Source organism: Panthera onca, chromosome B4, assembly GCF_046562875.1.
Source record: "Panthera onca isolate mPanOnc1 chromosome B4, mPanOnc1 haplotype 2, whole genome shotgun sequence".
NCBI lineage: Eukaryota > Metazoa > Chordata > Mammalia > Carnivora > Felidae > Panthera > Panthera onca.
The window spans coordinates 116,030,509-116,044,968 of NC_138345.1; the positions used below are offsets into that span (position 1 = coordinate 116,030,509).

Sequence of the window (14,460 nt, forward strand, 5' to 3'; positions counted from 1 at the left end):
AAACTTTCTTGACTTCAGAGTGTTTTTACAATTATTAGCCGGTATGTTACAACTATGTACCCTGTATTATCTTCACAACAACTCAGGGGAACATTATTGTCTCATTGTGTCAATGAAGAAATTGAGGATCAAAGAAATTATAAAAGAAGTGGTCTTACTATGCTTCTACTCCAAAGACTTTTTCCTTTGGAAACTGCTACCACCTTCTTTACTTGGTTGTGAGAAAGCCAAATTTGTTTCCTCTTCTTGGCTGATGTATATAGACTACACCACAGGCACTACTCTGTACAGTCTTCCACTTAGCTTTACTGTTTTCCTTTAGCAGGATTTTTTATTTTAATAGATTCATTAAAATATTCACATTCCATAAAATGAATTTTTACTCTTCTAAAGTATAAATTCAATGGTTTTCAATATATTCAGGGTTATGTACTCATTACCACAACCTAACTTTAAAACATTTTCATCACCCCTAAAGGAAACTCCATGCCTGTAAGCAGTCACTCACTCCCCATCCTACCTTCTGTCCAACCCCTGGCAAGCATTAATCTACTTTCTGTCTCCATGGATGTGCTTATGCTGAATATTTCATGTAAATGGAATCATAAAACATGAGATCTTTTGTGACTGACTTCTACTCAGCCTATTTTTAAGCTTCATCCATGTTGTAGCATGCATGAGCACATTTTCTAATTGCTAAGTAATATTCCATTGTGTGGATACAGTACATTTGTTTATACATTCATCAGTTGATGGATCCATTTATCAGTGGAAGGGCACTGGAGTTCCTTCCATTTTTTTGCTTATTATGAATAATGTTACCATGAACATTCTTGCACAAGGTTTTTATGGACATATATTTTCACTTCATGTGGGTATATACCAAGGAGCGGAAATGCTGGGTTATATACTAACTCTAAATTTCACCTTTTGAAGAACTGCCATTTGTTTTCCAAAGATGCCGTATGTGTCATTTTACATTCTCACCAGCAGTGTATAAGGCTTCCAATTTCTCCACATTCCTGGCCATTTGTATATCTTCTATGGAAAAATGTCTATTCAGATTGTTAGCCCATTTTTGTAATTGGGCTATTTTTTATTATGATTGAGTTGTAACAGCTCCTTACATATTCAGGATATAAGTCCTTTATCAGAGATGTGTGCCAATATTTTCTCCTCTGTGAGTTATCTTTTCATTTTCTTGATGGTACTGTGTATAGCACAGAAGTTTTTAATTTTGATGATGTCCAACTTGTCTATTTTTCCTCACATCACTTATACCTTTGTTGTTGCATCAAAGAAGCCTCTGCCTACCCAAGGTCATGAAGAGCTATTCCTATTTATAGTTTCAGCTCCTACATTTAGGTCAATTATACATTTGAGTTAATTTTTGTGTACGGTAAAAGGAAGAGGTCTAACTTTATTCTTTGGCATGTGGATGTCCAATAGCTCCAGCACAATCTATTAACCCTTTGATTTCTTTAACTACATATTTTGACTTTTTGTACTACATACATTTTTTTATTGTCACTTGAAATCCACTGTGATAGGAGATTGGTGCAAATAAACTAAATGACTTAAAATAATCATTTGACCATGGTCAAATGGCTAGTAAGTGGCAGAGCTGGACTGAACCACAGATCTTACAATGCCAAATTTCATGTATTTGTTAGAACATATTACTGCCTTCTATGTAAACATGCTTCAGATTTATTCATCAAAGATAAGACAAGGCAAGCTTGAAATTATATTTGGTTATATAAGGAATGATTGGAAATACTAAGCACTCAATTTGTGTAAGGAACTGTTTTAAACAGTGTATCATCTTTAATCATCACAATAATCTTAAAGAATAAAAACAAGTGTCAAAAAAAAAAAAAGAAAGAAAAGAAAAACAACTATCTACCCTACTCCCTCTTCTTCCCACAGATGAGGAAACTAAGGCATAAAGGTGTTAAGTAAATTGCTCAAGATCACAGAGTTGGTAAGTGGTAAGAATGCAGACAATCTGGCTCCCAAGACCGTGTTCTTCTTAACCACTTTGAAAGCAGATTACTTAAGAGGAAAGCATTCACCAGGCTACGCTTAGATGGATCAGCAACTGTCTAGAAAGGGAGAGTTAGCTCTTTTTATTATTGCCATTGCTGACTCAAGCTTGTCAGGATGGCTGACACTTCAAAAAGGGAGATCATTAATACACTAGAATCAGGTATAAAAAAATCTTATTAAGTGTCCATGATTAACTGAAGAAATAATCTCATCAAAAAAATTTTTTAATGTTTACTTATTTTTGACAAAGAGAGAGTGAGAGAGCAAGCGTGTGAGCGGGGGGGGGGGGGGGGGGGGGGGGCGCGCAGAGAGAGAGATACAGAATCCGAAGCAGGCTCCAGGCTCCGAGCTGTCAGCACAGAGCCCAACGTGGGGCTCTAACTCATGAACCGTGAGATCATGACCTGAGCTGAAGTCAGACACTTAACCAACTGAGCCACCCGGGCACCCCAGAAATAATCTCATTTTAAAAACAGAAAAATATTTAACAGCAGTGTGGCACAACTAAAGACAAAAACTAATAATATAAATACCAGAAGGGAAAGGAAAGGCCAGTACAAATACAAAGGAAGGAACTCTGGAAGTCTCCAATGACTACAAAACAAATGAGTCAACCAGGCAGTGTTGTGACCGGATGTGGTGGAAAGATGCATAATACAAAAGGGTTAGAGAGAAATCGTTCTTTTACGCATATGTCAGTGAGATCCCTAGTAGAATGTGGATACTGCTTTTGGTTACCATACTTCAAGAACTATGGGGAGAAATCAAAAGGGTTTGAACAAGAGAAATAAAACAGATGCAAACAATAGGAAACAGTACTTGTTAGAAAAAGAAGAACTTGCAGCTTATCAAAGATAGTAAAGGTTGATTTAATTATAGTCCTCTGAGAAGAAGACCATTGGAAGGCTCTTCCCCAAACTCCGAAGGATTTGGATCTTACCAGTCATTTATTTCTCAAATATCACTTTCTTAGAGGCTTTTATTCTAAGTAGCCTCCTCAGTTTCTAGCACATTGCTCTGTTTTATTCTTTTCACAGCATGTAATTATCTGAAAATCTCACTGTTTTCATGCATATATGGCCCCTCTTGTCCCGTTAGGATGTAAGCTGTTCAAGAGCAAAAACATTAAGCACTGCTTTATGTCTTGTACATACTTTTTATGTCTGGTATATCTGGGAAGTAGTATTTTATAAATACTTGTAGAATCTATATCTATGAAGCAGCAACAAGGAAAATGAGCTTTCAAATCAGAGATGGTAGCTACCAGTAAAACATAGGAGGAATTCCTTAATAATCAAAGTAAAACCTACACACTGCTGAGGGATGCTGTGGGCCTATAAGAAGTCACCCAGTCTGTCTTAGGTATCTTACAAACTCACCTGCCTTAAGGCTAAATAATTTCTAGTGGTTACTCCCAACTCTTATGAGTCAGTACTTTGCAGCATGAAATATTGCAAGAAATAATCATTGAGTTCCTACCATGTACTGAACAGTGTTCTAAGGCTTTACACATATCAGATCATTTAGTCCTGACAATTATCTGAGATAAATTCTGTTCTTTTCTTCATAAAATGGAGGCTCTTTAGCTTAAAGAGATTAAGTAATTTGCCCAAAGTTGTCTACCCTGCTCCTAAGTATTGGAGCTGGGATTTAAACCAAGATAATTACATAACTTATGCCATTCATTTAAGGCTGAAATAAATTTAAACAAAGCAAAAATATATTAAACAGGAAACAATGGATTGATAAATTATGGCACAGAAGTTGGATGACAGGGATTTTCTTCTCTATGGTTTGATACGCTTGCTATGCGGATCCTTTCAAATTCTATTTTGCTGTAACATTCCAACACATTTTAGGGTTATTGTTAATATACTATTTTTCCCCTTGTAAGTATGTCTTTATTAAAAAATATATTTAAAATGAAGCACTCATGTCAAACTAGAGAAACAATATAATAAACCTCCATGTATTGACATATCTTAAATAATTAACAACACATGGACAATCTTGTTTCATGTATAGTGTAAATACACAAAAACTGACTCACTTCAAAGGAAATCCCGGTATGTTATTAACAAGTCTTTATTCTGTCTCTGAAAAGACTTCATTAAATCTGAAATGCATCTAATTCCTTTCTTTCAAGTAGACTCACTTGGATTCAAGGAACAATCCTAAGAGGGGATTTTCATTATCAAAAAGAAAACCAATGGACATTGCCAAAAGTAATTTCTCAAAAACTACTAGTCTCTAAGTGATGTGCATTTAGAAATATGATTATCTTAGGCACTATATTATACCAAGAACTAAATTTGAATTAGAAAATGTTTTATAAAGGGGGCGCCTGGGTGGCTCAGTCAGTTAAGCTTCCGACTTCAACTCGGGTCATGATCTCATGCTTTGTGGGTTCCAGCCCCATGTCAGGCTTTGTGCTGACAGCATGGATCCTGCTTCAGATTCTCAGTCTCCCTCTCTCTCTCTGCCCCACCCCTGCCCCTCCCTCTCTCTCAAAAATAAACATTTAAAAAATTTAAAAAAAAAAAGAAAATGTTTTATAAGTTTTAAGAAAAAATTAACTAGGGATTTTGTGCCTATCATGCTGATAAATATTATCTCCAAATTATATGAGAGACCAACAAATACAAAAGTAGAAACAATTAAATACTAATATATACCTGTTTGTCTCCCAGGTCAGGGTCCCCTTTACTAGAATCAGAGCTGACATCGTCTTCGTCAGAACTGTTGAGGTCTTCTTCCTCATCTGAAGGAAGTTCACCAAGACCAAGGTCAAGATCGTTGTGTCCCTCCTGGGATGTTCCAGAACTGTTTCAATAAAAAGTATTGCATTAGTCACCTTTAATAACAAGGAATACTACCAAAAAACAAACATGATCAACCATCTTATTCCAGGTATACCTAAGGGATGTAAACACAGGGATGGAAATAGCCAGACCAACCAAAATTCCCCTCTCTTTCCTATCTCAGCTGTCAAAAACACAAACTCATCTTGAGATTAAAATAAACATCTTGAAAAACATGTATCTTCATGATAGGAAGGTGGATGAGAAGCAAGTTTTCTAGCTGCCCTAATCCTATGCTTCCATATCTCCTTACTCGAAAAGATCAGGTCTCTCTACCCCTATAAACCAAGAAGCCTCATGGGATATGGACTGTATTACCACAAAAGGGCACTCACTGGCTAAACAGGAACATTAGAAAAGGTGGTGTTTCCCTGGGTCTCAGTTTTTGTTTATTTGTTGTTTGTTTTAAAGCAACTAATAAATCTACCAGAATTGGGAGGTAATGACGGTGAACACAATAAACCATGCATGTGCTATTATGAACATGTGCCCAACTTCCCTGATTATCACCAATTCCTTTTATGTAACCACATCATAAGACATGGGAAGGGACAAGGATGTTAAAAATTCTTGGGCTCTGATCCAGACCTGCTAAATCAGAAACTCTAGGGGTGCAGGGCCCCAAGAGATACATGTTGGAAGTTTGAAAACCACTGTACCAGCTCATTTACCAACTCTGCCTCGCCAGCCTGACGTCATCAACATTTCCCATTTTGTATTGAGACAGATCTCTTGAATCTAAGAGCTATTGTTGCAATCCAGTCTGTAGGGGGGAATTCCACAGCAAAGTTCTCCAGGAAGACAACAGAAATAATTCTTTCTAACTTTGGTTGTAAAGGCTCAGGAAGAAATTATCTGTAGCAACTGCTTTCCTGTCTGCAGTCTATAAGAATATCTGCAGAAGAGTCAGTAAAAGATCACAGAAAATCATCAGGAGAAACACTCACACGGAATAAAGAGAGTTGCATTTCACCCTGGCAGGCCCCTTTACAGATCAAGGTCAGGTCATTCAACTGCCAAGGCTCCTACAAGTTATGAAAATTTCTAACAGGAATCTTAAAAGCTAAAGATGAATTTTCTGCCAGTTCCTGATTACACATTGTAGGATACAGACTAGCCTCAGATGCCATTCCTGGAACTCAAATGTTACACAAACCAGTTGGGTGAAGGCAGAATGCCAAAAGGAACACCTCCCTCTGCCAAAGACAGGGGTTCCTTATTATTCAGTAGCTAGAGGGCCTCAGAGAATCATATTGCAGCCTCAACTAGGTGGGTGCGTGCCTTATCATAGCTCCCATGACATGGAGGAGACTCACTCTCTAGGGAGGAGGTGGGGGTGGAGAATGGAAGCTTTCTAGTCAGATCACTGGCAAGATTCACTGTCTCTGGTTGCAGGGACAGGAGCCCAACCCAGCTGGGTAATTAGGTGATTTAAATTAGCTAGCATAAAATAAAGTTAACAGGATGCAGAGACTGCAGGATCCATCCATATAAATAAAAGAAAACGTACCTTCACTTCTTTTTATCTTAATTCTTTATCTTTCGTCCTCTAAAACCCTGTTACTCATAAACACATTCAATCTATGACCAGCTTCAGCATCACCAGGAAGCTTTTCAGAAACATAAAGCCTTAGGCCTCACCCTGCTGCAATGAATCACAGTCTGGTTATAACAAGATCCCAGTAATTTGGTTTTTTGAATCAGTGCACTCTTTTAGACTCAACACTATAAAAATTTTGAATAATCAGTAACAGAGCTTGTAGCACCTGTGAGGAAATTAGGTTTACTTTGTCTGAAGAGAGAGCTGAGAGGTGTTTCCTGGTCCAACATTTGGAAAGCCATTATTAAGGATACAGTAGGAAGCTAGTAACCACAACTGTTAGGGATATAAATATTTACAACAGTTAATTTAAGGACAAGAAAAAAAAAAAAGCTTTAAGTATTAAAAGGACACGGATCAAAACGTAACTGCCATAAAATGTTGGGAGTTGTTAGTTCTGAAAGTTGCTTTCCTACAGAAAACCTTCCCTGACCAACCCCTCCCTAACCACATTGGTTTACTTGTCTCTTCTGAATCCTACACCATCTCATTCAACTGCACATGGTGATATATTTGTTTCCCTCCCTAAAATGTAAACTCCTAAGGACAAGAAAATGGTCTTTTTCCGTTGAACCCCCAGGATCCTGCTTGACACATAATGGGCCCTCAGTAAAGTTTTAGTGAGTAAACAAAAATTATATTAGAAAGCAAAGAGTGTCAAATTTCAGACGTTCAGATGGTAAGTATTTATGGCAGTGGTGATCATAAAGAAAGGTTTGGGGGGGAATACTGGAATAGTGTATGGTTTAAAGGAGAAGGGGCATCCTAAGCATCATACTCAGTGGTGTGGAAGTGGGAATATTTGTTTTCAGAAAACAAAAAGAACATTCAGGCTGCAGCAGGAGTCTCCTACACATAATGGAAAACAAGCTTGGAGAAGATAACAGGTACTAGCCTGTCAAGGGTCATGAACAATAGCAGAGTCCATACTCAGCTTGTAGGCCTTCAACAAGAAGACTCAAATCTTCCAGTAGACCTCAAAGATTTCCTTAATCCATAGTTCCCTCCCATTAATGACAACAGAAAAGAGAACAACATCCCTTCCATCAACCCAGGCCTGTAGGCCCAGCCCATGCCCCAGTCCCCCGACCCAAACAGTGAAAAGGATAGCCCTAATTAGCATCAGTGAGGTCCCCCTGATCTCAAAAGATTAAATTGAAGTAAAAGGAGCTCCCTATATATCTGGATAGTAAATGGTAGACCATTTACAATTTCTGAAGCTTGCAAGGGAGGAATGTGAGCAAAGCAAAGCAAAGCAAAGCAAAGCAAAGCAAAGCAAGGTTTTAGGAAGACTAATCTTGTAACTCAATGGGGGCTGAATGGGGCGGGCACAGGGACAGAAGTGGATAGGGATCTGAGAGGTAATCTCAACAGTATAGACAGCCTGAATGAGGTTGGCTACATCAGGAATTAAGAGGAAGGGCTAGATATAAGAGTTAAAAACTTCATCAGGGCTATGGTAAAGAGGTAGGGGAAAAACCGGAGTCTTCCTTCAAGTCACCAGCAAAATGAGGGGGACATCAATTGAAACAGAAATTTCTTAACAAGGGACATGATTTTAAAGAACAGATAACGGGTTTGGCAGCAAAATCAGGAAAGATGGCATTTAGCATCCATATTTACACGTTTGTGTCTACATGTTCAAACAGAGAAAAGTTGATTAATCTATTTTCCCACATAATTCTTAGCAGCTTTCAAATCTATATAGATAACTTTAGATCTCAGATAATGAAATATGGACTTCTTACTGATGCCAGTCATTGAGTTGGGGGCTCATCTATTCTTTACATTTCCTTCCCACTGTCAGGAAGATATCGTCCTAACACTGTCAGCCTTGCGGGTTAAAGGAACAGGACATAGTGTTTCCTCCACAATTTCCTGCCTGGTTATTTCACAATTTGATAATCGAAGTAAAAGGAAAGTAAGCTGCAAATACAACCCAAAAAGAGTCAAGACTGGGCTCTACCTCCCCAGGCCATCCTTTCCAAGTCTGGATGAGGTAAGGGCAGAGAAAAGTAAAGCCAGAAGTAAATTCCCACTGATTAGGCAGCTGTCTTCAATTTCCACATGTCAAGGATCTACATACACATTTGGATCTGCACATCTGATTACTTAACGCCATCACTTTTTAAAAAATTATGTATTTTGGGGGGCACCTGGGTGGCTCAGCTGGTTGAGCGTTCGACTCTTGGTTTCAGCTCAGGCCATGATCTCATGGTTTGTGGGTTCAAGCCCCACATCAGGCTCTGTGCTTACAGTATGGAGCCTGCTTGGGATTCTCTCTACCCCTACCCCAATCACACTCACTCTCTCAAAAATAAACTGTAAAAGCAATTTTTTAAAATTATGTATTTTTTATGTTATTTGCTATATAGGCACAGTACACCCTCCCCTGTAAGTACATGAAATTTCTCTTTTAGGTAAGATATCACACGAAAGAGGGTTTCTCTTTTAGAAGGAACTGTCTTTTTAAAAAGACTCATTTAATCTATCTCCCCTAAGAGTTTTTCAGAACATAAAACTGCACAAGGCCGAGCCAGACATCACCACCAAAACATCCTTGTGAACCTCCATTAACCTGAAAAATTCCAGCAAAGGGAGGGGAGAACAAGGAGAACAGAGAAAGGAAAAGGAGAAGCACAGTGAACTGAGGAGCACTTTCAAAGCATTAAATCCTGTCTTCTTTGTTGATGAATCTAGTTATCTTGTTCCTCTCTTATCTGAGCCCCCGAAACATAGAATGTTCCATGTAATTCCTCCTAAACTTGAAGAAAAAAGGTTATTCCAGTGTCCTCACCTTCAAAGTTTCTTTCTAATTTTCAAGTCACAACATGTAAATCTGAACTTCTGAGATCTTTCTCTTCCTCTTTCTACCACTCCTGGACCAAACTGAGCAGAATCTGCTAGTCCTCAGGATGTTGTTATAATTCTCCTACAAATGCTGTCTCATTATGACTTAGTGATTATGTGTTTCCTTTGGCTGCTTTCATATTCATCACAGAATGAACAGAAAAAACTACTGTTAAGCACTTGAAGGATGAACACTACATAGAAAAATAAAAATGTTTTTTAATAAGTTATGTATTATTATATGCTAACTACATAATATTGGTTCACAATTTTCACCAGGAAAGTGTTTACATTTAGTTTTACCAGAAAATGTTCTACTCTGTTATTTCAGCTCCTTTACTGAACTTTTGATTCAGGGGTCGGGTTGAAAACCATAAATCAAATCAATAAAAAACGGTTTAGAAACCACTCTTATTCTTGTTTTCATGTCCTCTTTTCAATTACCCAGTACTTGGAGAATTTTCTCCATTTTCCACTCAGATGATTTTCCTGGGAACTATCTTTAAAATGAGTAAGTTATCTCTCTACTACTCTTAGGGAATATGGCACAACTGTAAATGGGTATATGTGGCCATTTTCATCCTCGAATAACGAAAGATGCATATATTTGTGGCATGTTTTTAGGTTTTCCAACTGTAGACTCTTGCACAATTATTGTTAAGTATGTGCAGAGCCAGGGTGACAGAGCATAAAAGCCAAGAGATAACACTGAGTCTGCAGCAAACTTATCTGACCTCATCAAAAATCAGGTTCTTCAAGTGTGACCTCTACGTGCTAAGAGACAAACCAGATCATCTGCTAGGTCTTCTCTATTCCTAACTGCTTTAACTAAAAAGAAACGTCAATGTTTCAGTAATATGTAAGCCGTGGATGGCTGATGTTCTAATTATAGTGTAACAGCAGAAATCCTTCCCCTCAAAGAAAGGTATATACATTAGTTTTTAAATATATATTAATCTTTAATCTTCTTTTGAGAGACAGACTAAAGGTTAGAACATACTTTATTTTCATTTTAAACATTAATGGATTTTATTATCTTGATTTCAGTAAAAATAATCTTTAATTTCACACATGTATATAATGCATTAACTTTCTTGAATTAAACACTTTGATTAATAAAACATACAATACAAATAAAATCACTACAATAAGGGATAGCACAGCAGGAGTATGTTACCAAAAAAGGAAAGGAAATGAAATCAAGAAACCTGCAGCATAAAATGCATACGGTTAGTGTTTTACTCTTTGGGTCATGAATTTAGAGGTGTTAACAACCAAGACTTTAAAACTACCAAGCTGGAATTCTATGGCTTCAGAAAAAAGAAACCACAGAGAAATACCCAGCTTCCTTGAAATATAAACTGAAGGTCGGTTTAAAAGCTGATTTGAGGCGACACTGTCAGGAAAGAATACCAGGCTTTAGTGATGCACTTTGAAAAACATGCCCACTTCATTTTCCAGGGGCAACCTTAACCTTTTAAATACCATTTCTATTTCCTTCCCTAGATACGCATTTGTTACTAGGATTCTCTAAACTGCAGACTGACAATTAAAAACAAAATCAGGATCAGTACCCCGAGGCTGCTATTTAAGATACAGTCATTACAGGACTACTCCAAAAATGGTTTAAAAGACAAATGGAAAAGGGGTGCCTGGGTGTTTCAGTCAGTTAAACGTCCGACTCTTGATTTGGGCTTAGGCCATGATCTCGTAGTTTCTGAGATCAAGCCCTGATTGGGCTCCGCACTTGACAGCACGAGCCTGCTGGGGTTTCTGTCTCTCCCTCTCTCTGTCCTTCTCCCGCTCGTGCGCACATGCACGCTCTCTCCCTGTCTCTCAAAATAAAATAAACTTAAAAGAGAGAGAAAAAGAAGTTGTAAAGGGATTGTTCAACATTCTATAGGGGCCACAGAATAACCACACAACTTGTTGACTATGTCACAGCGAACAGCACCATACTATTAGGCATCTCCCACAGCACTCTGGGTTGCGGGAGAACTCCTAGCCTGTAAATAAGGATGATCATGCCCTCCAGGGTTCCTGGTGCAATCCTGATGTCATAAGAGGAGCCTAAGGCTGATCACAGTCCAATAGGCACTCTTGTCACTCTAGCTTAGCTGGGAGAATCTGGTTCAATCATGAGCTGCTCCTAGGTGGAGAGGAATAGATTGTGATAAAAATGTCTCCTGATACAAGCACTAGCTAAAATAAATACCAAACATTTAATTACCAGCAATTTTGCTTTCTTAAAATTTGGTTTGAGAATGATTCCCTAAAATACTTTTCAAGAAATGTGGACCAAAACCTTTTTGTTAATACAAACAGAAAAGGGTTCTATTAAGTTTAGAAATGTCTCCAAATAAAAGAGCCCAAATGTCCATCGATGGATGAATGGATAAAAATGTGGTGTATGTGTATACACACACACACACAAATGGATTACTGCTCGGAAATCAAAAAGAATGAAATCTTGCCATTTACAACTACGTGGATGGAACTAAAGGGTATTATGCTAAGTGAAATTAGTCAGAGAAAGACAAATATATGACTTTACTCATATGAGGACTTTAAGATACAAAACAGATGAACATAAGGGAAAGGAAGCAAAAATAATATAAAAATAGGGAGGAGGACAAAACATAAGAGACTCTTAAATATGGAGAATATAAGAGGGTTGCTGGAGGGGTTGTGGTGGGGGGGTGGGCTATTTGGGTAAGGGGCATTAAGGAATCTACTCCTGAAATCACTGTTGCACTATATGCTAATTTGGATGTAAATTTAAATCAATAATTAAATTTGGATGTAAAAATAAATAAATAAAATATATTAGATGGGGGGGTGGGAGAAATGCTTCCAAATAAAATATAGCAGGTTGCCAATCCAGTTTTGTCATTGTAGCAAAGTTTACTGTGTTGAAAAATAAAAGTTTTCAATAAAGTTAGGGTTGACCCAACATCCTTTCTTCCCTTTATGTAACTCATTAGTACCACACAAATAAAGGCCACTAGAAATAAAGGGGTTGGGAGGGCTACATGAGGGTGCTTCATATTTAGACACACATACACACATGGATGCTTCACATTTACACACACACATATTTACACGTTTTTACATATTTTTTTTTTCAACGTTTTTTTTTTTTTTTTTTTTTTTTATTTATTTTTGGGACAGAGAGAGACAGAGCATGAACGGGGGAGAGGCAGAGAGAGAGGGAGACACAGAATCGGAAACAGGCTCCAGGCTCCGAGCCATCAGCCCCGAGCCTGACGCGGGGCTCGAACTCAGGGACCGCGAGATCGTGACCTGAGCTGAAGTCGGACGCTTAACCGACTGCGCCACCCAGGCGCCCCATATATTTTTAAAAAATATAAAACTGCTATGCCATTTATTTCAATAAATATTGAGGACTTATTATGTATCATATTATTTTAGGGGCTGGATGAAGATAATCTAATAGAATTAGTTAATATTCAAACTGTAAATTCTATTGGTTGCTTCTCTTTTTACCTGCTGAGTGAAACTTCTCTATACAGATAAAGGCAGAAGGAATTAATACCACAAGAATTAGGATAAAGGCAGGGACTATTTTCTGAAGAGTACAACTAAAAGTTAGTGCATACTAAATGTTAAAGTCAGTGCACAGGGGCGCCTGGGTGGCTCAGTCGGTTAAGCGTCCGACTTCAGCTCAGGTCACGATCTCACGGTCCATGAGTTTGAGCCCCGCGTCGGGCTCTGGGCTGATGATGACCCAGAGCCTGGAGCCTGCTTCCGATTCTGTGTCTCCCTCTCTCTCTGACCCTCCCCCGTTCATGCTCTGCCTCTCTCTTGTCTCAAAAATAAATAAACGTTAAAAAATATATATTTAAAAAAAAAAAAAGTCAGTGCACAGACATTAAGGGCTACAGAACCAGAGAAATAGATACCTCATGCAGGCTGGGGCAGTCAGAAATTTAAGGCACAAGCACGTGAAAGACTCCAATGACTAAAGAGGAGCAAAGGCATCCTAAGTTGGAGGGAAGGGAAGCAGTATAAGCAAAGGCTTGGAGGTAGGAATTGAAGTGTTGTGGAAGGTGCTGGAGGCAGGCTGGTGGTGGGGATTTCTGTGTGATGAGAGGCTAAGAGTGTCTACCAAATTAGAGACAGATCCCTCTCTTGGAGGGCAGCCATGGCAGAAAAGACAATCATCCATCCATGATAGGAAATGGGGATACCCACTCCTCTCCTTGGCTTTGCCAGGTTCTAACACTAGAGTAGGGAACCTAGTCGGGGAGCTGGGCCAGAGGAGTGGGACTCATTGATGAAGACATAAACACCTCATCTTTTGACTATCTTCTTAATCAAGATGACCATGTGTTTTTCTGTCTATTATACATGCCACACTGCTCCTGCCAATATCTCTTTATCATAATCCTAACAGCCACTGAAAAGGTGGTGGGCCTTTTGGAAAATATGACCATTCCCTCTGCCCATGCTATGCTCTTGATTGTGAGTCAATATGAAACTACTATGGTATAATACCTATTGTATTCTGTCTTGACATCCATGGAAAACGAAGAGGATGCCGAACGGCCTGACTGCAAGTTGCCCTTCCTATTCTGTTCCCACAGATAGGGTGCCCTAGCCAAACAACCTTTTTTATCACAGGGGCAGTTCTGGCTACACCTGAGTAGAGGATTTTAGTTCCTTGCCAACATATGGAATTATTCAAACCAGCCAATCATATCCTCCCATGGGAACCAAAGGGGACCCATTATCTTGATACTGTATAGCCTGCTTTCCACGGCCCCTGGTGACTCATTCTGTTCCCAAGTGCAAGCTCAGTGTGCGCCTATGTGGAGGGCTATGTCCTCCTCCCCTGTATATGTGACCAACCAACTGCTGTCAATCTCATCTGTCGGGTGTCATGCGTTTGACCATCTCCATAATGGAAGGACAGAAATCCCTCCCTTACCAACAGGGTGAATAAAAAATAATTAAAACATCAGTAATTAAGTTATTAATTAGATTATAAATTAAACACTAAGTTTTGTTAGAAATTACATAACATATTATAAATAAATGTTAGATAACAAATTATTAATCAATTATTCATTAAAAATA

The 14,460-nt window shown here is 38.5% G+C and overlaps 1 protein-coding gene across 2 annotated transcripts in view; it reads right to left on the reverse strand.

Annotated features, from left to right (window-relative positions):
- Positions 1-14,460, reverse strand: part of FGD6 (FYVE, RhoGEF and PH domain containing 6) — a 116,684-nt gene that overhangs the window by 74,611 nt on the left and 27,613 nt on the right. For both annotated transcript variants that reach the window (XM_078449604.2, XM_078449605.2), the window contains exon 3: positions 4,725-4,872. In XM_078449604.2, the coding sequence (XP_078305730.2) occupies positions 4,725-4,872 (148 nt within the window). The remainder of the gene's footprint in view (positions 1-4,724; positions 4,873-14,460) is intronic.